The sequence below is a fragment of the Muscardinus avellanarius genome (assembly GCF_963383645.1).
Source record: "Muscardinus avellanarius genome assembly, chromosome: 3".
Classification (NCBI taxonomy): domain Eukaryota; kingdom Metazoa; phylum Chordata; class Mammalia; order Rodentia; family Gliridae; genus Muscardinus; species Muscardinus avellanarius.
The window spans coordinates 117,470,190-117,493,884 of NC_137788.1; the positions used below are offsets into that span (position 1 = coordinate 117,470,190).

General features: G+C 50.8%; 2 protein-coding genes across 9 annotated transcripts in view; both read right to left on the bottom strand.

The window, feature by feature from the left end:
- Nucleotides 1-805: 805 nt before the first annotated feature.
- Nucleotides 806-10,487, bottom strand: PSMD4 (proteasome 26S subunit ubiquitin receptor, non-ATPase 4; the record flags this gene model as incomplete). 8 transcript variants are annotated; one of them, XM_080693420.1, is made up of 10 exons in its annotated part: nt 806-976; nt 2,813-2,880; nt 2,957-3,088; nt 3,192-3,300; nt 4,351-4,566; nt 4,645-4,713; nt 4,815-4,901; nt 5,857-5,962; nt 7,466-7,606; nt 10,462-10,487. In XM_080693420.1, 10 exons carry the CDS (start codon nt 10,485-10,487, stop codon nt 806-808), a joined length of 1,125 nt encoding a protein of 374 aa, XP_080549546.1. The 8 variants fall into 8 exon arrangements, with proteins under 8 accessions (XP_080549546.1, XP_080549545.1, XP_080549544.1 ...); XM_080693419.1 differs by having other exon boundaries at nt 5,848-5,962; XM_080693418.1 differs by having other exon boundaries at nt 3,183-3,300; nt 5,848-5,962.
- Nucleotides 10,488-14,703: 4,216 nt separating this feature from the next.
- PIP5K1A (phosphatidylinositol-4-phosphate 5-kinase type 1 alpha) overlaps nt 14,704-23,695 on the bottom strand; it is a gene marked incomplete at its 3' end in the record, with an annotated part of 32,271 nt that continues 23,279 nt past the window's right edge. Inside the window, exon 12 of the mRNA XM_080692057.1 lies at nt 14,704-14,791. Coding sequence (XP_080548183.1) covers nt 14,704-14,791 — 88 coding nt within the window. The remainder of the gene's footprint in view (nt 14,792-23,695) is intronic.

Sequence of the window (23,695 nt, forward strand, 5' to 3'; positions counted from 1 at the left end):
GTGTGCTAATTTGCTGAGGCTGTCCTCGCAGGTGTAGGCCTCATCTCCACCACTCAAGGACTTGCAGATCTCACTGCTAGGCAGGGTTGGCCTGGCCTGCTTCTATTCATTATGTGGGCTCTCCGCAAGCTTTTTTTTGTTTTTTGGGGTAGGGGCATTATACCTTCGAGCTACACACCCAGTGCTACTTTTTATTTTTTTTTGGGGTGGTACTGGGGGTGGAACCCAGAGCCTTTTCTACCTCCGGGATATACTCCCAGACCTATTTTTTATATTTTATTTGGAAACAGGGTCTAAGTTGCTGAGAGCCTAAGTAGCTGAGGCTGGCTTTGAACCTGTGTGATCCTCTTGTCTCGGCCTCCCAAGTGTGGGGATTACAAATGTGTGCACCACGCCCGGCTCTTTATTTTGACACAGGGTTTCACTAAGTTGCAGAGGGCCTAAGTAGCTGAGGCTAGCCAAGAACCTGCGATCCTCCCACCTCGGCCCCCCAGGTGCTGGGATTACAAGCGTGCGCCACCACGCCCGGCTTCTCGATGAAGTGGAACTGCCCAGGGCAGCAGACCAGGCCACTGCAGGACGACGGAGGTGAAGACAGAGAGCAGGAAGTGGAGACAGAGACCTGACAGGGCAGGAGCCTCAGGCCCCTGAGCCTCCGCCTCAGCTCTTCTCCTCACATGCAAAGGCCTCCACCATTTGATGCAAAAAAGCAAAAAACTTTGCCAAGCTTTATTTAGGTGTGATGGTCACAGGCGACACATCCGCCCGCCCGCCCGCCCTGCGGTGCCCGGGCAGCCCTGCCCTCTCACTTCTTGTCCTCCTCCTTCTTGTCCTTCTTGCCGTCCTTGGTGGCCTGGGAGGCCAGCGAGCCCATGGCGTTTCTAATGGCTTCGTTGTTAGGATCGACTCCCGGAAGGTTCTCTAGGACGCTCTGAAGGAACTCGGGGTCCTGCATCACGTCGTAATCCTCCTCCTCCTGAAAGAGGCAGCGTGTGTCAGCTCGGGCAGGCGTGCAGCAGAGCCAAGCGTGGTGCTGCCTCCGCTCGCTCCAGCCCACTGTGTGGGGCCCAGTGTGCTGGGAGGGGAAGCAGGGCCAGTCAGCAACCGTGGCCACGGACAGACTGGACCGGACCACGCCCGTGCCCGGCGCCCCTGCAGTTAAGGCAGCGCCACAGCCCTCCCCGTGTGTGGACAGGACCACAGCCCACACTCGCCACCAACCAGAGGCCGGAAAACGGCCAGCTGTGCTCGGAAGGCAAAAACCATGCCATCGCAATTGGGTTTCCTGTCACCAGATGTGTGTGTGTGTGTGTGTGTGCGCACACACACACACACACACACACACACCAGGGGTACTGTACCTCCAAGCTACACCCCCCAGCTCTATTTTTTACTCCTTTTTTTATTTTTTATTTTTGGTGGTACTGGGGGTGGAACCCAGAGGCATTCTACCTCCAGGTTATATACTCAGACCTATATTATATTTTATTTGGAAACAGGGTCTCACCAAGTAACTGAGGCTGGCTTCAAACCTGTGTTATCCTCCTGTCTCAGCCTCCCAAGCGCAGGGATTACAAGCGTGCGCCATCACGCCAGGCTTTTTATTCCTTATTTTAAAACAGGATCTCAAAGCCGGGCGTGGTGGCACACGCTTGTAATCCCCCCGCTTGGGAGGCAGAGACAGGAGGATCGCACAGGTTCAAAGCCAGCCACGCGCGCTGGCTTAGGAGACCCTGTTTCCAAACAAAAATGTAAAAATAGGTCTGGGAATGTAGCCCGGAGGCAGAAGGGCTTCCAGGAACCCCAGTACCACCAAAAATAAATAAATAAATAAACAAATAAATAAAAAATAAATAAATGAATAAATAAATTAAAAAAACAGGGTCTCATAAGTTGCGGAGGGCCTTGATAAGTAGCTGAGGCTGTTTGGGAATGAGATACTCCTGTCTCTGCCTCCCAAATGCTGTGATTACAAGAGTGTGCCACCACGCCCAGTGACCTATATTTTATTTATTTTTCTTTGTGGTACTGGGGAGGGAATCCAGGGGGTTTCTACCTCCAGGCTACACCCCTAGACATATTTTATATATGGAAACAGAGTCTAAGTTGCCGGAGCCTCACCAATTAGCTGAGGCTGGCTTTGAACCTGTGCGATCCTCCTGTCTCAAACTCCGAAGTAGTGGGACTACAAGTGTGCACCACACCAGGCTATTTTTTTTTTTTTTTTTTTTGCACTGGGGATGGAACCAGGGGCATTCTATCCCCGAGCTACACCCCAGCCCTGTGTGTGTGGGGGGGGTACTGGGGATGGAACCCAGGGGCTTTTCTACCTCTGGGCTATACTCCCAGACCTATTTTATTTATATTTTTATTTGGAAACAGGGTCTCACTAAGTTGCTGAGAGCCTCACTGAGTAGCTGAGGCTGGCTTTGAATCTGTGCAATCCTCCTGTCTCAGCCTCCCAAGTGCTGGGATTACAAGCATGTGCCACCATGCCAGGCTTGCTGAATTATTCTTTATTTCTGAAATGGTCTAAGTCAAGAAGGGCCTCAATAGGTAGTTGAGGCTGGCTGCAAGACCTGATCCTCCTATCTCAGCCTCCCAAGTACTGGGATTACTAAGTGTGTGCTACCATGCCTGGCTTTCCTAATTTATTTTTATTTTGAAACAGGGTCTGGCTAGGTGGATAAGCATCTCACTACTTGCTGAGGCTGTCCTGGAACCTGCAATCCTCCTGTCTCAGCCTCTCAAGTAACTGGGACGGCTACGAGGGGACTCAACCCGATGGGGGAGGGGGCATCTCTGCCCTAACCTTGGCAGGCTCGGATGTGTCCATGGCTGAGCTGGCATCGATGTCCGCTGATTCCGCCTGGCCAAACTCTGAGGAAAGGAGGGAGTCTGCTCAGTTACGCTTCCGCAGCCACCTGCCCAGCCGGCCACCGTGGCCCTCGCTCACCTGCTCCCTGCAGGGACATCTGCATGGCATAAGCAATCTGCTCCTCCTCGGTCATGCTACTGAGGTCAGGGAGACCCGTGCGGCCAAACTCCTGCTGGCTGATGGTCATCTTCAGCAGAGCGTCGTCCGAGTCTGGGAACAGGAAGAGAGGGCAGGGTAGGACAGGTGCCTGTCTGCACGAAGCCCCGGGGTTTAGCACCCGCGGTCCCAGGACTTGAGATTCCACCTCTTTCACCTTCGGTCCCAGCTGCAGCGATTCCAGCCTCAGCTGCAGAGGCCGCCGCCGCCCGCCGCGCCTCCTCCTCCTGCCGCTGTCGCTGCTCCTCCATAGACACGCGAAGGGCCTGCAGAGGGCAGGGCGGGGTGAGGCGCTGGCCCAAAGAAGCTGAGGGGCAGGCGCTGCTCATCGCATGGAGGAGCCAGGGGAACGGGTGGCACAGGAGAAAAGGAAGGACTCGGGCAAAGCTGGGGATGTGTTGACAGAGGAGAGAGAAGAGGGAGAGAGAAAAAGAGGAGGAGGGAGAGAGCGCGAGAGCATGTGTGCACGCACATGAGCTTGTTCCGGAGATTAAACCCAGGCCTATCCTACCTCTGAGCTGCACCTGTGGCCCTTTCTTTTCTTGGTACTGGGGATGGAACCCAGGGGCATTCTACTTTCAAGCTACACCCCCAGCCCTATTTTTAATATTTTATTTTGAAGCAGGGTCTCACCGAGTTGCAAAGGGCCTCACTAAGTAGTAGCTGAGGCTGTCCGTGAACCACGATTCTCCTGTCTCAGCCTCCCAAAAGCCGGGGCTACAAGCGTGCGCCATCACGCCTGGCACTTTGGTCCCTTATTTATTTATTTATTTATTTATTTATTTATTTATTTATTTATTTATTTGGTGGTGCTGGGGTTCCTGGAAACCCTTCTACCTCCGGGCTACACTCCCAGACCTATTTTTACATTTTTATTTGGAAACAGGGTCTCCTAAGCCAGCGTGTGTAGCTGGCTTCGAACCTGCGCGATCCTGTCTCTGCCTCCCAAGCGCGGGGATTACAAGCGTGTGCCACCACGCCCGGCTCCCTTTTTTATTTCGAAACAAGATCTCACTGGATTGATGAGAGCCTCACTGCCTGCTGAAGCTGCCCTCCAAACTCCAATCCTGCCTCAGCCTCCCAAGCACTGGGACTACGGGTGTGTGCGACATTCCTGGTTTAAAACCTGGGCTTTTTCATTGGGAAAAGTGAAATGAACAGTGCCCCACAGCGCTGCCCGAGATCAGACAGAGCCCCAAGGAACAGGTAGTGAACACGGGGGCTCAGTGAACAAGCACGGGCCAGGGCAGAGCTCGGGACTGGCCCGCCTGCCGGGAGCACGGGCAGAGGAGAAAGGACCCCGCGCTATCACTCACCAGGGCCAGCTCAGGGTCCGCACTGGGATCCACTCCAAACTCGAAGTCGCTGGCACCGAGCCCCAGCATGGCGCCCCCTTCGCCAGCCAGGACGGGGGAGCTGATGAGGGCGTCGGCCAGGCTGGGCCCGGGGGGGACCGTCACCAGGTGGGAGCCCGTCCCGTCCTTGCCGTTGAGCGTGTTCACAAAGGCTGTCAGCTTCTCCGTGTTCACCTCCTGCAGGAGCGCAGTGCAGGCGTCACGCCTCCCGCAGCCCGGCCCCAGCGGGCAGGCCAGCTCCCTGTGCCCACCTACCTCCTCTCCGAAGTTGATGATGTCCACGTTCACCTTCTCCTTTTTGAGCCGTTTAGCCAGTTTCACCAGCTGGGGAGAGAGAAGTGGAGACGCGTGCTCGCTGGAGGGGAAGGCCGGCCTCTGCAGCCGCCGGCCCCTGCCAGCTGCGCCCCGCGCGGCCCGGGACTCACATCCTTCTCGTTGTCCTCCACCGGGCTCCCTACGAAGGCGACGATGCGCATCTTGTGATTCTTGCCCTGTCGGTGCTTCAGGGCCAGCTGGGGGAGGGAGGGAGGGAGGGAGGCTCCCGTCAGCCTCGTCGCCCGCACCTCCTGAACCTCGGCGACTAGCCCACGCCACCCTACCCGCCCTTCTCTTCTCCTTCCTTCATTCCTTTCTTTGCACCGAGGATTGAACTCAATGGAAGTCTATCTTGGAGTACAGCGCCAGCCCTATTTTTTTTATTTATTTATTTTTGGTGCTGAAGGTTGAACCCAGGGGCATTCTAACTCCGAGCTACACCCCCGGGCCTATTTTATTTTTATTTCGAACAGGGTCTAAGTTACAGAGGGGCTAAGTTGATGGGGCTGGCCTCAAACCTGCAATCCTTCTATCTCAGCCTCCCAAGTACTGGGATTGAACTGAGGGACATTCCACCTGAGCTTCATCTCCAGCCCTACTTTTATTTTTTTAATTTTAAAACAAGCCGGTGTGGTGGCGCACACTTGTAATCCCAGCATTTGGGAGGCTAAGACTGGAGGATCTCGGTTCACGGACAGCCTCACTTAGTGAGGATCCCGGTTCACGGACAGCCTCACTTAGTGAGGCCCTCTGCAACTCAGTGAGACCCTGTTTCAAAATAAAGAATAAAAAACTGGGCAGGGTGTGTAGCTTGGAGGTCAAATGCCTCTGGGTTCCATCCCCAAACCTGCAAAATAAATAAATAAATAAATAAATAGTTTTAAAACAAAGTCTTGCTAAGTTGCTGAGGCTGGCCTCCAACCTCCAATCCTCTTGCCTCAGCCTCCCCAGTCCTTCCAACTCTTCCCTTCGGGCTGTACCTCTGTAATCCTCATCCTCCCGGGATGCGCTGCACCACACCCCTCCTCCAGCTCCCCCTCCCTGTTGCTCTGGCTCTCCCTCAGGACCCCAGAGGAGGAACAAGCCATGCCGAGGCAGCGCCTCAGAGCAGGAGGCACAGCTGGGGAACCCAGCACAACTCACATGGGCGACGCGGATGCCAGTGCAAAAGGTGATCTTGCCCTTGGGCTGGACTGTGTGGAGCTTAGAGAGGATGCGGCCGGTGTCAGGGGTGAGTGTGGTCAGCACTTCACAGTCACTGGACATGGGAAAGCATTTTTTAGTGAGATCAGCTCAGCATAGGACCTCCTAAGCCAGGCATGGTGGCGCACGTTTGTAATCCCAGCATTCGGGAGGCTGATACAAGAGGATCCTGGGTTCACCGCCAGCCTCAGCTACTTATGAGGCCCTCTGCAACTTAATGAGACCCTGTTTCAAAATACAGAATAAAACATCAGGCTGGGGTATAGCTTGGAGGTTGAATGTTCTTGGGTACCATCCTCAGCACCACAAAAAAACTAAAAAGAAAAGAAAGAAAAAAAAAAAAAGAGGGCCTCCTACTAAGCATGTCAGACTCATGTTTCCTTAAAGACCTTGATAAATCAGCATGGTGGCATACACTTGTAATACTAGTACTTGTGAGGCCAAGACAGTAGGATTGCTGGTTCGAAGACAGCCTACCTATGCAAGTAGTAAGACTCTCAACCTAATAAGAAAGAACCTGTTTCAAAAAAAGAATAAAGGCCGGGTATGATGGTGCACACTTGTAATCCCTGTACTTGGAAGACTTAGACAGGATGACTGTGGCTCAAGGACAGCCTCGGCTACATAGTGAAGCCCTTTGCAACTCAATGAGACCCTGTTTCAAAATAAAGAATCAAGAGCTGAGTGTGGTGGCGTACAACACGCTTGTAATCCCCGCGCTTGGGAGGCGGAGACAGGAGGATCGCGCTGGCTTAGGAGACCCTGTTTCCAAAAATAAAAAAGTATAAAATAGGTCTGGGAGTGTAACCCAGAGGTAGAAGGGCTTCGAGGAACCCCAGTACCACCAAAACAAAACAAAACAAAAAACAAAAAGAATCAAATATAGGACTAGGGTGTAGCTCCGAGGTAGAATGCCTCGGGTTTCCATCCCAACAACAAAGAGCCAGGCATGGTGGTGCACACATGTAATCCCAGTACTTGGAAGGCTGAGGCAGGAGGATCACAGGTTCACAGTCAGCCTCAGTCACTTAGTGAGATCCCGTTTTTGCGGTACTAGGGATGGAACCCAGGGTCATTCTACCTCCGAGCTAAACCCCCAGCCTATTTTTATTCTTTATTTTGAAACAGGGTCTCACTGAATTCCAAAGGGCCTCACTAAGTAGTAGCTAAGGCTGTCCTCGAACCATGACCCTTCCGTCTCAGCCTCCCAAATGCTTGACTTTTTTTTTTTAAACTTTTTTTTGCAGTGTAAAAGATGGAACCCAGGGTTTCACACTGCTAGGTAATTGGTAGATCTCAGTGGTAGAGCACTTTTCTGCTGTGTGAGAACCCTGAGTTCAATCCATGGCAATGCAAAAAATTACAAGACAATAATAGTAATAAAATAAAATAAACCTTGAATTTCACCACAGGAGATTTAGCTTGAGAACTGTATCAAATAAGTTTACAGTAACAGGTTACTAATGGCACAGTGAAGAACACAGCCTCCTGGAACCCACTGGCCTCAGCTACCTACAGGTGTGCGGAGGACCATGAGCAGCACCCCCCACCCCCGTACTTAGCCAGTGTGATGAGGCCCACGTTGTTCTCCGGGTTGCTGCGAGTCTTGGAGTGACAGACTATGTTGACGGCATCCTGCTGGGCCTGTAGCCGGGTGGGTAAGAAGTCCCCGTTCCGCATGTACTCACTGTTGTCCACACTGTCAGATTGGGGTGAGGTAGAGATAAGTACTGTCAGGGCTCTCGGAAACATTTTCTCACGTTCTTCCTCGTTTCTTTTTGAGGATACTGGGGATGGAACTCAGGGGCATTCTACCTCTGAGCTACACGCCTAGCACTATTTTGAAACAGGGTCTCACTGAGTTGCAAAGGGCCTAAGTAGCTGAGGCTGTCCACAAACCACGATCCTCCTGTCTCAGCCTCCCGAATGCTGGGATTACAAGCGTGCGTCGCCACACCTGGCTACTCTTTTTATTAAATTCTAAAATAAGGTCTGGATAAACTGCAGGGGTCAGCCATGAACCTGTGATCTTCCTGCCTCAGTCTCCAAGTCCTGGGATTACAGGCGTGTGCTACTGCACCCGGATCCTTCAGCACCTTTCACGTGAGGTGCACCGTGGTACAGCAGTGGCTCAGCCTTTGTGAGAATTTCAGGTTCGAGGCCAGCCCCAATAAGTAGCAAGATTCCCAGCAACCTAGCAAAACCCTTTTTTCAAAAGCAAGAAATAAAATAGGACTGGGGATAGAGCTCAGAGGTAGAAGGCCCCTGGATTCAATGCCTAATAACACACACATGCACATACACAAAAAACACACACACAGAAGCTTGTTTTTGTGTGGTACTGGGGAATCTAGGGGCCTTCTACCACTGGGCCATGCCCCAGACCTATTTCATTTTTGAAACAGGGTCTCACTGGTGATGAGAATCACACTACTTGCTACGGCTATCCTTGAACCTGCGATCCTCCTGTTTTTCTTTAGATGTAGAGACAAGAAATTAAGGAGTTACTGGAAAACCAGCAGAAAAGAGAAGAGAGGGTCATTCCAGGCACAGGATCCAAGTCTTACTCTGCTACTTAGTAACTGTATGATCCTAAGGATGCTATTGTTCTCTAAGGCCCAGTTATCTTACCTGTAAAGTGAGTTTTATTGTACCCAGCACTGTGAGATTTCCATGAGGGTCAAACACATGGAAAATGCGTAGCAAGCCTGAAACACAGACCAGTTCATCCAGTGGCAACTCCACCACAGCCCTCACCATGCTATGGGAAGGAGGGCCGGACTGCTGAACATTCCTTAGATTCTTTCTTCCCTGATAGTTTGCAACTCTCGTCTCATCAGGGAGTCACCACCTGTCCAGCTCTAACAAAGGTAAAAATGGAGGCTTTGAGCACAGTCCAGGTGGAGCACAGCAACTGAGATGAAGAATATTTTGGGCAAGATAAAAAAAAAAAAAAAAAAAGACAGGGGTATAGCTCAGAGGAAGAGTGCCCTGGGTTTACTCCTCAGTACCACACGTGCAAAAGAACATGCAACTGGCTAGGCATGGTGATGTACGCTCCCAGCACTTGGGAGGCTGAGACAGGAGGATTGCACAGGTTCGAAGCCAGCCTCAGCTACTGAGTAAGGCTCTCAGCAACTTAGTGAGACCCTGTTTCCAAATAAAGTATAAAATAGGTCTGGGAGTATAGCCCAGAGGTAGAAAAGCCCCTGGGTTCCATCCCCAGTACTACAAAAAAAAAAAAAAAACCATATATATATATATATATATATATATATATATATACACACACACACACACACACATACATACATACATACATACATACATACATACATACATGGCAGGGGGTATAGCTAGGAGGTCGAATGCCCCTGGGTTCCATCCCCAGACTTGCAAAAAAAAAAAAGACGACGCCACTCCACTACTTAGCCAGCCGTGTGACTCTGGACAAGTAACTTAAAACACCTGAAACCCATCTGTAACTGGAGGGATCTTTAGTGTTGCTGAGAGACTTGAAATAAAGTAAAATGCCCGACACAATCTGCTAGAAGTTTAAACCTGATACAAGCCAGAAAGTGGCACTACTTGGGAGGCTGAGACAGGAGGATCGCAGATTCACCACCAGCCTTATCAATTTAGCGAGACCCTGATTCAAAATAAAAAATAAACCAGGCATTGTGGCCCACGCCTGTAATTCCAGTACTTGGGAGGCCAAGACAGAAGGATCCCAGGTCCGAGATCAGCCTTATCAACTCAGCGAGGTCGTTGCAAAATAAGAAATAAAGGAGCCGGGCGTGGTCGCCCATGCTTGTAATCCCCGCGCTTGGGAGGGGGAAGACAGGAGGATCGCGCAGGTTCGAAGCCAGCCGTGCTGGCCTAAGAGACCCTGTTTCCAAATAAAAATATAAAATAGGTCTGGGAGTGTAGCCCAGAGGTATAAGGGCTTCCAGGAACCCCAGTACCACCAAAATAAATAAATATATAACTTGGAAGCCGGGCGTGGTGGCTCACGCTTGTAATCCCCGCGCTTGGGAGCCGGAGACAGGAGGATCGCGCAGGTTCGAAGCCAGCCTCAGCTACTGAGTGGGGCTCTCAGCCACTCCACTACTTAGTGAGAATGTTTCAAAATAAAGTGTAAAAAAAGGTCTGGGAGTATAGCCCGGTGGTAGAAAGCCCCTGGGTCCCACCCTCAGCACGACAATAAATAAATAAATAAAATAAAATGGGGCTATAGCTCGGAGAACGCCCGTAGATTCAACCCGCAAGACCACAGAAAATAAAACGAGCTGAGGGTCTAACGCAGACGCAGAATGTCCTTGGGTGAAGACCCCAGCGCCGTCCCCGACAGCGCAGCGGGAAGCGCCCGCAGGGCCGCTGGGGGGGCGGCCTGGCCTGGGGGGGCGGCCTGGAGCCGGCCGGGATGACTCAGGAGTCCGCGGCCGACCCCGCCCGCCTGCCCGCGCCCCGCGCGCCCGGAGCCCCGCCCGGCCCCCAGCCCCCTTCCCGGGCTCCGGCCCCGGCCCCGGCCCCCGGCCCCCGGCGGCCCCTCACCAAACCATAGTGCTCTCCAACACCATCTTGCCACCTTCCTCCCTCCGGGCCGGTTCTCCGGGAAATACCCAACAACAGCACCTCCGATTGGCCCTCCGAGCTCACCAATCATGGGCCGCGGCGCCGCACGCGTCCCGCCTCCCGTCCCGCGGTGCCTTCTGGGAGTTGTAGGCGCAAGCAAAAGCAAAGGGACGCCGAGCGGAGGAGAGGCGAGCCAGGAGCGGAGCAGAGGGTTGCCACGGGTAACGCACAGGGCCGCGGGTCCACCTTCCCGCCTCCCCGCCCGCCGGGTCTCAGATGCTACCGAGGAACTTTTGTTTATGGTACTGGGGAGGGAACTCAGCCGCGTTCTACGTCGGAGCTACACTCCCAGGCCTATTTTTTATTCTTTATTTTGAAACAGGGTCTCACTGAGGGGCTCCCTGAGTTGCGGAGGGCCTAATTAGCGGAGGCTGGCGGCGAACCGCGATCCTCCTGTCTCAGCCTCCCGAATGCTGGGATGACAGGCGTGCGCCACCACGCCTAGCTTGATTGGCACTATTTATGTTGATTTTGTGTGTATGGTACTGGGGATGGAACCCAGGGGCATAGTATCTCTAAGCTACACCCTCAGCCCTACTTTTCAGGCCTTTTATATTTGAAACAGAGTCTCACTGAGTTGCAGAGTGCCTCGTTAAGTAGCTGAGGCTGTCACGAATGCTGGGATTACAAGCGTTAGCCACCACGCCCGGTACACACACACACATTTGCGGGATGAAACCCGGGGGCATTCGACCTCCGAGCTACACCCCCTACCCTAGTTTTTATTCTTTAATTTGAAACAGGGTCTCACTAAAATGGCTGAGGCTGTCCGCGAACCGCAATCCTCCGGACTCAGCCTCCCGAATGCTGGGATTACAAGCGTGGGCCACCATGCCCGGCTTATTTTTTTATTCTCAATTTTGAAACAGGGTCTCACTAAATTGTGAAGGGTCTCACTAAATAGTTGAGACTGGCCACGAACCTGTGATCCTCCTGTCCCAGCCTCCCAAGTACTGAGATTACAAGCGTGCACCACCATGCCTGGATTGAATTTCAGTTTTGATTTTGAATTTAACCCTCTTAGGCTGGATAGAGAAATAATTTTCCATAATGAGAATTGTATCTGAATAATCTTTAGGTACAAATGATCATTCTGCTACCCGGACCTGTCATTCCCTCCAGCGTTCGCCAGTGCTGAGTGGGGCAGATACACTTTACTAGCCAGAGGGTCCCTCTAGTGGCGAGTGGCAGCTAGTACTCATTTTATGGCTGTACAGTAAATTATATTCAGATGAAGATCTATTATGCCGTAGTGTTGGCTCATGCCTGTAATTCCAGGATGTAGGAGGCTGAGGCAGCATTGCAGGTTCGAGGCTAGTCTCAGCAACTCAATGAAACCCTGCTTCGATATAAAAAATAAGAGCTGGGTGTGGTGGCACACACTTGTAATCTCAGTACTTTGGAGGCTGAGACAGGAGGATCAGAGGTTCCCACCCAGCCTCAGCAATTTAGTGAGGCGGTCCATGCTTAGTGAGAATGTTTCAAAATAAAAGCTCTGCCGCCGGGCGTGGTGGCGCATGCTTGTAATCCCCGTGCTTGGGAGGCAGAGACAGGAGGATCGCGCAGGTTCGAAGCCAGCTGCGCTGGCTTTAAGAGACCCTGTTTCCAAATAAAAGTATAAAATAGGCCTGGGAGTGTAGCCCTAAGGTAGAAGGGCTTCCAGGAACCTCAGTACCACCTAAAAGAATAAAAAATAAAAGCTCTGCCCCAGGCCGGGCATGGTGGCTCACGCTTGTAATCCCCGCGGTTGGGAGGCTGAGATAGGAGGATCGCACGGGTTCGAAGCCAGCCTCAGCTACTTAGTGAGGCTCTCAGCAACTTAGTGAGACCATTTCCAAATAAAATATAAAATAGGTCTGGGAGTATAGCCTGGAGGTAGAAACCCCCTGGGTTCCACACCTAGTACCACCAAAAAAAAGCTCTGCCCACCCCGTGTTTGCTAGTTTTCTTTGTTGACTGTATCTTAGTGATTTATGACACCTTCCCTATCCCTAATATCCCCCAGGGTATTTCCGTGTTTGCGTTTTCCCATGAGGACATGATACTTAGCTGAAAAAAGGGTATAAAAACATAGTTTTAGAGAATAAAATTGTCAGTTGCTCGAGAGGCAATTGTTTGTGTCCATCATTTCAGGTCTCTCCCTCCCAAGTCCCGGACCTCCGACACACCACCACGCCCGGCTTATTCTTTACTTTAAAACAGGGCCTCACTGAGTTGTGGAGGCCTAAATAGCTGAGACTGGCTACAAACCCAGAACTGGGTTCAAAAGATTACAAGTGTGTGCTACCATGCCTGGCTAAACTCAACCTCTTGAAGTATAGGTGACTGAAGCCATGGCCTCACGTGCGCTAGCAAGGGCACTACCACTGAGCTGCATGCCCAGCCCTTTTTACTTGGGGAGAGGGTCTTTAAGTTGCCCAGCCTGGCCTTGATCCTCCTGCTTTAACCCCCTGAGGAGCTGGGATGAAGGCCTGTACCACAACACCCAGTTTGTTCAAAGCTTTTTCTCAAGTTTGAAGTGGTGATGTTCCTGAAAAATAGTAGATAAAGCCAGGAAGCTGGACTGGGGGACTGGGCAGGTGCCACTTCTGTTCCCGCCGAGGCCTGGCGGCGGGGAGCGTTGAGCAGATGGGATGCTGAGGAGATCAGGAAGGGGGGGCGCGGAGCATGGCGGGAGAACTGCTCGTTAGCACCCAAGTCCTGGAGTTCAATCCGCAGCACCGACACGCAACAGAGAGGTCCAAGTAACCGGCAAAATGCTAATACATTAAAACCAGGTATTTATTACTTTTATACTGCATTTGCCAATTCTGAACAATACAAAGTAGAGGCAAAGAGTAACACTTCATAAAAATGTCCAGTCCCCATTCCGCCCTCAAGTCTTCCCTCCCACCCCTTACAGAACTCTGTCCTGAATAAAACACTTAAATACATCATAAATAGTAAATTATGAAAAAAAATAGCAAGAATTGTTTCTTTCCTTCTTGTAAAAAAGAACATGGCAGCAAAGACAGGCAGCCAAAACCTGGCTGGGGGCGTCTAATATAGACAGTTACTTGGGGGTGGGCTAAGCTGCCCTCGGCGGGCGGGTGACAGGCCCTCCTCCCGACAGGAGCCTGAGGGCCAGGCGGACAACCCTGACACTCAGAGATGGGGAGGAAAGGCCCATGCAGCCCCTTCCCAACTTCCCTGCATGGAGAGGGGCCGGGCACCGAGCACAGCAACGACCCCCAAGGCAGCCTGTTGGCTCCCGCGAGCCTCCAGGAGAGGGGCTGCCGGCTACACAGACACGGGGTCTCCCTCCACGTTAGCTCCACGAACAGCAGGACACTGCTGAGAGAGACAGGAAGAACGAAGAAGGAGTCTCCCTTGGAGAATGGGCTGAAATTCTTTTGATGTCTTCATTTTTAGAAAAACAACCAGAGTACAAATTGCAAAACAGTCATCGTACGGCCTGGCAGTGAGTAGGGTCCTCCCAGGAAGGGTCTGGCCTTCTTGTCCCAGGGCTGCCCCTCTGTTTTAACGAAAGGAGCAAAGACGACCCCACGCCCCGCTCTCCATTCCTTCAGCTGAGAGGAGGGGAGGCGGCCGCAGGCAGGCGGGGCCGCACAGGCTCTCCTGCGGGAACCCTACGGGAAGGCAGCTCTGACACTTCTAGAGTTCTGATCTGAAACTGGCTTGACATTGTGCTGTGCGCTGTTTGTTCTTTTCCTTCTTTAAGGAAAAAAAGGAGGCTGGGAGGTGGGGCTAAACATCCTAAGAACCCAAAAAAACTTTACAAAAAAGGACACGGGCTCTTATTTCAGGGGTCAGAGGGGAAAGCTAAGGCGGGGATAACGTGCCAGCCAGTCTGTCCTGAGGAAACGAATGAGTCCAGCTCCTGTGAAAGGTGGATGAGGAGGAAGAAACCCACCAAGTCCAGCAACCCCACTTCTGGCACGAAGACTGTGGGTTTGGAAGAATTCAACTGCGGAAGCCAGTGCTGGCTGGCTGGCAACTCATGCCACCCAACTCCGGCGAGGGCGCTGCTGCCGTCCTCAGTCGCCCAAGGCACTGATGCCCACTCAGGAAGGGAAGGACAAGAAGTTCTTCAGGAAGGGGAAGGAGAGCTCCCGAGTCTCCGGAGTATTATCCTGTTTTGATGACCAAGACGACGACAATTCAGCATTCCTGGGGCAAAGGAGTATGCCTTGGGATGATCACAGACACAGCAGAATCTCGTTTCAGGTCTGCCGAGGTCTGCTGCTCACTGTGGAGGGAAAGTTAAGGGTGTGGAGTAGGAGGTGAGGAGGGAGGGCGGAATCAAGTTCATTTCAACCCAGCTGGCCAAGAGAAAACTTCATCTACTTCAGCCGCAGCTCTAAGTGTGAGGTACCAAAACCTCCACATTTTGAAAAGTACCGGGCATGCTGGTCCATGCTTGCAATCCCAGTACTTGGGGGCTGAGACAGGAGGAGCCCAGGTTTGCGGCCAGTCTCAGCCAGGAGACTCTTGGCAACCCAGTGAGACCCTATTAAAAAAACAAAACTAAAAAGGCTGGGGGTGTAGCGCAGAGGTAGAATGCCGTGGCTACACACACACACGCACGCAAAATCAAGGAAGAGATTTTCTTTTGAAAAAGCAAGCCAGAGCTGGGCGTGGTGGTGCACGCTTGTAATCCCAGCGCTTGGGAGGCTGAGACAGGAGAATCGCACGGGTTTGAAGCCAGCCTAAGCTACTTAGTGAGGCTCTCAGCAACTTAGTGAGACCCTGTTTCCAAATAAAATATAAAAAAAGGTCTGGGAGTATAGCCTGGAGGTAGAAAAGCCTCTGGGTTCCACCCCCAGTACCACCAAAAAAAAAGAAAAAAGAAAAAAAAAAGAAAAAGCAAGCCAGGTGTGGTGGAGCACACTTGTAATCCCAGCATTCAGGAGGCAGAGACTGGAGGATCACGGTTCGTGAACAGCCTCAAGCCTCAGCTACTTAGTGAGACCCTGTTTCAAACTAAAGAATAAAAAATAGGGCAGGGGGGTGTAGCTCGGAGATCGAATGCCCTTGGGTTCCATCCCCAGACCCTCAAAAAAAAAAAAAAAAAAAAAAAAAAAAGCAAGACTTGGGGGGCCCTCCTCTAACCTCGCCAGTCACCTGCTCACTCCGTTCAATCGAAGGCCCATTCTCTTCCCTCCAACTGCTCACCTCCCCCACACCAGACACTCACGTGGGTCAACTCTGACTCAGCGACTCCAAGCTTTTCCAAGGTTGAACTAACAGAAGGAAAAACAGAGAAAAAGGATTAGAAGATAAAAAAGCAGCGCTGTCCTCTAGGTCACGTCTCACACTGCTTGACCGTATTTCACTTTAGAATGTATCAGGCCGGGCATGGTGGGTGCTGCACACATACAACCCCAGTACTTGGGAGGCCGAGACAGGAGGATCACAGGTTTGCGGCCAGCCTCGGCTACTTGGTGAGATCCTGATTCAAAATGAATAAAATAGGGCTGGGGCATAGCTTGGAAGTAGAATGCCCCTGGGTTCTATCCCTAGTACAAAAAAAAGCCACAGCAGGATTCAAAATGAGGCTAAGAAGCTACCACATTTAGAAGTGCTTCTTTCTTTTCTCGGTACCAAGGCATTCTACCTCCCAGCTGCACCCCTTCACCCCGTTACCCCCCTAGCATTTTTTAATTTTACTATTTCTCGTGGTGGTGGGGATTGAACTCAGGGGCATTCCACCTCCGAGCTACATCCCCAGCTTTTTTTTATTTGGTGTTACTGGGAGTAGAACCCAGAGGCTTTCTACCTCCAGGCTATACTCCCAGACCTATTTTATATTTTATTTGGAAACAGGGTCTCACTAAGTTGCTGAGAGCCTCACTAAGTAGCTGAGGCTGGCTTCGAACCTGTGCGATCCTCCTGTCTCAGCCTCCCAAGTGCTGGGGTTACAAGCGTGCGCCACCACGCCCAGGTCTTTTTAAAATCTTTTTTGTTTTGAAACAGAGTCTCACTAGGTGACTGAGAGCCTCCCTAAGTTGCTGAGGCTGGCCTGGAACCACTGAGTGTCCTGTCTCAGCCTGCCAAGTACTGGGATTACAGGCCACTATGCCTGGCAGTGAATCTCTTTTAATAAAATGTAGCATTTTATTAGTTATTTCTTTTTAATTTTTGTGGTACTGGGGATTAAAATCAGGGGCATTCTACTTCTGAGATATACCTACAACCCTATTTTTTATTCTTTATTTTTAAATAGGGTCTCACTAAGTTGTGGAGGGCCTCACAAGTAGCTGAGGCTAGCCATGAGTCGTGATCCTCTGGTCTTAGCCTCCCAGAACTGGGATTACAAGAGTGTACCACCATACCTGGCTGGCATGTAAATTTTAACATTAGGTTATAAGAAGTTTGTAGCTAGCTGGGTGTGGTGGCACATGACTGTAATACTAGCATTTGAGAGGCTGAGACAGGAGGATCACAGTGGCCTTTGCAACTCAGTGAGACCTTGTTTCAAAATAAAGAATAAAATATAGGGCTGGGGGTATAGCTTGGAGGTAGAATGCCCCTGGGTTCCACCCCCAGTACCGCCAAAAGTTTGTAGGGTGTGTGTGTGTGTGTGTGTGTGTGTGTGTGTGTGTGTGTGTGTTTATTCTTTATTTTGAAACAGGGTCTGAGTTGCAAATGGCCTCATTAAGTAACTGAGCTGTTCTTGAACCATGATCCTACTGTCTTCGGCCTCCTGAATGCTGGGATTACAAGCATATGCCACCATTCCCAGCCCAGGAGCATTTTACCTCCAAGCTACAGTCCCAGTCCTATTTTACCTTTTATTTGGAAACAGGGTCTTGCTATATGTGGAAGGCCTGAGTAAGTTGCTGAGGCTGGCTTCGAACCTGCCATCTTCCTGCCTCAGCCTCCCACCTACTGGGATTACAAATTTGTAGCCACACGCCCTGCTGTAGCTTCCTCTAGGATGAGAGCCCTTCGCTTGCCTCTTGGGAGGGAAGCTGGCTGCTATGCTGTGAGCTGCCCTCTAGATGGAGCAGTGTGCCAAGGAATTGGGGTATGGCCAGCCAAGAGCCTGTGAGAAACTAAGCCCTCAGTCCAAAGCCTTGAAAACCCGTCCAACACCATAAAAATGAGCTTCGAAGCAGATCTTCCCAGGTAAACTTTCAGATAATACCACTGCCTTGTCTAACATCTTGACCATAATATCTTATTACCTAAGGCAAAAAGGCCTTCAACTAAGACACAGCTAGATTCTTAAACTTCAGAAATTTGAGACAATGTTTGCTGTTTTCTTTCTTTTTGGCAGGGATTAAACATGCTAGGCAAGCCATGTTTTTTTTGTTGTTGTTGTTTTTGTGGTACTGGGGGTGTAATCCAGGGGCATTCTATCCCCGAGTTACCCCTGCCCCCCAGCCCTATTTTTTCTTTATTTTGAAACAGGTTCTCACCAAGTTGCAAGGGGCCTTACTAAGTAGTTGAGGCTGGCCACGAACCGTGATCCTCCTGTCTCAAGCCTCCCAAACACGGGAATTACAAGAGTGTGCCACCACACCCATCTCAAGATACTGTTTTCTTTTTTTCTTTTTTCTTTTGTTAGTACTGGGGGTGGAACCCAAGGGCTTTCTACCTCCGGGCTATACTCCCAGACCTATTTTATACTTTTTATTTGGAAACAGGGTCTCACTAACTTGCCGAGAGCCTAAGTAGCTGAGGCTGGCTTCGAACATGTGTGACCCTCCAATATACTGTTTTCAATTGCTAAACCTGGGGGTAACTTGTTACATAATAGATAAAACAGATATTTTTACTTGAAAGTGAGGTGACGCTATAACAAAAATTTAAAATATAGAGAAACAGGGGCCTGCAGCTCAGTGGTATAGCACGTGGCTGGCGTGCTCTGGGTTCCTGGAGGCCCTGGGTTCCATCCCCAGTATTATCAACAAATTAGGGATGGCTCTGGAAGACAGGAGTGGCTTTGAGGTTCATAGTGGAGTTTAAAGTATCTTGAGGGTTCGGCATGGTGGTACACACTTGTAATCCTAGTACTTGGTGTTGGCTCAGAGATTCTCTGTTGCCTGTAGCCTGATGATGAACCAAATACAGATAAGATCAACAGAAAGGACAAAACACAGACACCTGCAGACACAGAAAGATAAGCTGCAGCTGCAACTTTTAGTACCCGGTGACTGCATACTGGATACAGTAAACTCCACAAAAATATCCCCACCTCTCCCTGCTACTCTTAAAATTCCGCTGACAGCCCTGAGCCACTGCTGGCTCTAAGTTTGGTTTTATTCTGTACACCAGGTCCTGGCGATCCACCAACACAGGCTAATCTCAGAGTCCTTTGGTGCCTCCCTCGTCCTTTTCTGATTCGTAATCCTAACATTTGGTGCCGTGACTCGGATGGCCGCCTGGGGGTTCATGGGGCTCTGGTTGGACAGGCTGCCAGCAATGGGCATCTCCACACACCACCGATTCAGACCTAGAGGCATTTTCCTTTGCTTTTTTTTTTTTTTTTTTTTGGTACTGGGGATGGAACCCAGGGGCATTCTACCTCTGAGCTACACCCCCAGCCATATATTTTATTCTTTATTTTGAAACAGGGTGTCACTGAGTTGCAGAGGGCCTCACTAAGTAGCTGAGGATGGCCACGAACCATGATCCTCTTGTCTCAGCCTCCCGAATCCTGGGATTACAAGCCTGCGCCACCATGCTCGGCTCTCCTTAAAATCCTTTTACCCATTATCTTGTCTATCATCTTACTCTCTGGGTTACAACTACTCCATTCTGACTTCCTTGAGGAACACAGTCACCCTCCCAGCTTACCAAAGGCTTTCCATCCACCTTCGAGATCAGAGGTTCCTGACACCTTTATGACCTATGCAGAGATTGCATATCCTGCTCAACAGAATATTCCTGGTTGACTGTGTATACCTCCAGGTTCTTGTCAAGGGGTGACGAAAACCCATCTTCTACTTTTTCGCTTTCTCTCTTTCTCCCTCCCACTGCCCCTATTCCCTACAACCTGGCCTCCTCGTGCCCTTTTGGCCCCTGATCTCTCTCTGACCCCAGTCCATCAGGGGTCCCACCATATTCTCCTCTCTTGAAGGATCTGGATGTCCTCTCCCTGTAAGGGACACCCTTTAGAGAGATTGCCTCCCATGTCCTAAGGGGGCGTCTGGTCATCTCTGTTTTCAGTCCTCCTTCTTACAACCATTCTTCTTTCCCATCTGATAGCTATTTGTCTCTGTGTTCTTCTTAGTCTCTCCCCATACCTCTTCCTGTAAATACTTCCTCCTCTTTTTTTTTTCAGTAATGGGGATGGAACACAAGGGCATTCTACCTCGAGCGACACCCCTAGCCCTATTTTTTGTTCTTTATTTTGAAACAAGGTTTCACTGAGTTGCAAAGATCTCCCTAAGCAGCTGAGGCTGGCTACCATCCATGTTCCTCCTGTCTCAGCCTCCCCCAGGACGCTGAGATTATCAGCCTGCGCCCCCTCGCCTGGCTCTTCCTTATTTTTCTTTACCTGCTCTGTCAGTTAGTTCCTTCTCATTACTGCCCTTGTTCTTGAACACTTACCTCCTTCTGATTAATCATGGGAACTTTTCTAAACCCATTGCCCTCACGCCTCTTCAGAGCCTCCTCCAGTCCCTAAAACAAATGGGCCTCTTGGGGATGGTTACACCAAGCATCTCCATTTTTTTTTTTTTTTTTTTTTGTACTGGGGATGGAACCCAGGGGCATTCTATCTCTGAGCCACACCCTCAGCCCTATTCTTTTATTATTATTATTTTTTCTTTTTTTTGGGTGGTACTGGGGGTGGAACCCAGGGGGTTTCTACCTCTGGGTCTCGCTAAGTTGCTGAGAGCCTCACTAAGTAGCTGAGGCTGGCTTTGAACCTGTGCAATCCCCCTGTCTCAGCCTCCCAACCGTGTGGATTACAAGCGTGCGCCACCCAACCGTGTGGATTACAAGCATGCGCCACCACGCCCAGCCTTTTTTTTTTTTTTTTAATTTTGAAACAGGGTCTCACTGAGTTGCAAAGGACCTAAGTAGCTGAGGCTGTCCTCTAACCACAATCCTCCTCTCAGACTCCCAAATGCTGGAATTACAAGCGTGCATCACCACGCCCGGCTGCATCTCTCTTTTAACTGTACCACAGTGTGGCCATAGTATAAACTAGATAATGGCTGTGTCTGGCCTGAGACTGGTAGCCTCAATGGTCCAAGATCCCTTATGTATAGGCCTTTTTTGCCCTCCGCGTACGTCCCTCCCTTTGCGCCTCTTATGACACTCATCAGGTTCTCCTGGCCAAAACTGTGCCCCAACTCCATCTGCTCTCCCACCTGATTCCTCATCTTCTACCAACTCTGATTTTATCACAGACGACATGGTTGATGAAGCCCTCCATAGGGCAGACCCCTTTTTCTGTCCCGCCCCATCCCCCACCAGCCTAGCTCCCCCCAGACCCCCATTCACCCTCTCCTATTTCCCACTGGACTCGTTCACATCCTTCTACATCTGGGATATGCCCTCTTAGAGAAGTGGCAGGGGCTGAAGTAATAGTGAAGGTCCGTGTCCCATTCTCTCTCTCTGACCTACTGAAATTGAAAAAAATGCCTAGGATCCTTCTCAACTTGGTCCAATTAAATTTATAAAGGAATTTAGTTACCCGACTTGAAGCTATGACTTGACCTGGCATGATATTATTGCCATCTTCTCCTCTACACTGACTCCCGATGAAAAAGAAAGGATGTGGGTATTGGCACAGATGTACGGGGACGAGATCTATATGACTGACTCCACGCATCCTGTGGGGGCGGTCACAATTCCCTGCCAAGACCCTGGCTGGGACTACCAGGTGCCAATGGGATGAAAGGGCCTTCAGTGGGTAGACCTGCGTTATTGCAGGTCTCCAAAACACATCCCATAAGGTTGTAACTTTGACAAACTCTGCTTCCTATCTCAGGAAAGGGATAAAAATCCAGCTCAGTTTCTTTCTCGCCTGACAGCTAATTCAATTTACCCAGTTTGACCCCAATTCTACAAAAGAAACTTTTATGTTTAGTCACCCATTTATCAGCCGGGCGTGGTGGTGCACACTTGTAATCCCAGGGTTTGGGAGGCTGAGACAGGAGGATCACAGTTCGTGGACAACCTCAGCTATTTAGTGAGGCCCTGCACAACTCAGTGAGACCCTGTCTCAAAAATAAATAAATAAATAATCACCCATTTATCTCACAATCAGCTCCAGATATCTGAAAAAAGCTAAAGCACTTGGAAAGGGGCCTCAGGATCCCCCAGGAAGAGCTGTTAGAAATGGCATTTAAAATTTTTAATAACTAAAAGGATCAGGAACGGGCAAACACATCCACCTGGGACAACAAAGTACCAGCTACTGGCAGCTGCCCTAAAGAGTTTCTCCAAAAGACAGACCCTCTCAAGGGAATATCCATCCCAGCGACAGCCACCAGGACCCTGTCTCAGGTTTGGAAAAACTAGATACTGGTGGCAGGGCTTGCACTACCCCGGCACCTTCCTAGACCCTGCCCTCAGTGCAGCCAGAGAGGCCACTGGAGGGTAGACTCTTTGCTGAGTCAAGGAGGGCCAGTCCCTTCCTCAGCCCCAGCTGCTGGGCAGCGGGTGAACACTGACCTTCTGGGCCTAGCAGCTGAAGACTGCGGGGCCCTGGCCCCTCGGCCCCCACCTCTCCACTGACCATCATGATGGAGGAGTCCAGGGTACCGGCTGTAGCAGCAAGTAAAGCCTCGATGTTTCATAGATCCAGGGGGCCGCCTGGGCTGCCCTTCCTTCCTACTCAGGTAAATGTTTCCCTCACAGATCTTTGCTCAAAGATTTGGGGGTAGACCCTAATCTCCGAGGTTAGGGTTTGGCTCCATAACCCAAAGACTGTGGGGCCTCTTTCATGTCCTTTGTGGGAAACACCCTTACACACTCCTTCCTAGTTACGCCCTCATGCCAGCTCCTTTGCTGGGGAGAGATCTTATGCAAAGGCTTCTTTTACCATTTCCTTTGTTCCCTCAGGCCAAAAACGGCCCCTCAACTTTACAGGTTAATTCTAAGGCACGGGAACCATCTGCCCCAGGGTGGCTACCCATCACCCTCGAAGCCCTACGACTCTTTAACCCAAAGGGCTCAGTATCCTAGTTCCCTCCCTCATCACAGAGGACTCAAACCTATCACTACCAGACTTCTCAAGGCCAACCTCCTTAAACCAGCTCACGCCCCCATAACACACCCATTCTACCCGTGGTTAAGTCAACAGGTTATACTGCTTGGTCCAAGACCTATGTCTTGTCAGTGCGGCAGTGGTTCCCATCCACCCTGTAGTGCCCAACCCATATACACTGCTACCCCAAATGTCACCCTCTACTACACACTTTACTGGTCCAGACCTAAAGGACGCCCTTTTCTCCATCCCCCTCCACCTGGATTCTCATCATCTCTTCGCCTTTACATGGGAAGATCCCGATACCGGGATGGCCTCCCAGTTTACACGGACGGTTTTCCCTCAGGGATCAGGGACAGCCCCATTGGTTTGGGCAGGTACTACCCCGTGACCTGGCTCTCTGGATCTCTTGCTCTCACTGGTTTTCCAGTAGGTAGACAACCTTCTACTCTGCTCCCCTTCCCTTTCTGATTCTCTGGCCCATACAAAACACCTCCTTAATTTCTTGGGAGATAAGGGATAGAGTTTCTCCTGCCAACTTTCATTATCCAAGGTCAAATAAGTGGGCTTTCTCATCACACCCACTTCCTGCTGCCTCACTATAGACCACAAGAATCACCTTAGATCACTAAAGTCCCTAACTACCAAACAGGAGATTCTCTCTTTTCTAGGTATTGCTGGATATTTAAACACCCGGATCCCCAATTTTGCTTTGACTGCAAAACTCACATGAGGTATCCCAGAGAGGTCTTTTTGAACCGGTGGATCCCTGGAACCTGAGATCAGGGCGTTCACGTACACCTGGGAAGCCCTCCCGCGGGCTGCAGTGCTGGTTTTCCCCACTGTGAAGGAGACTTTTCTTCTATACACCACTGAAAGCAAGAGACTGGCCCTCGGGTCATGGCACAGACGAAGGGGCCAACATCTGCACCAGTGGCCTCTGTCCAAACAACTGCAGCCCACTGTTAAGGGACGGCAGCC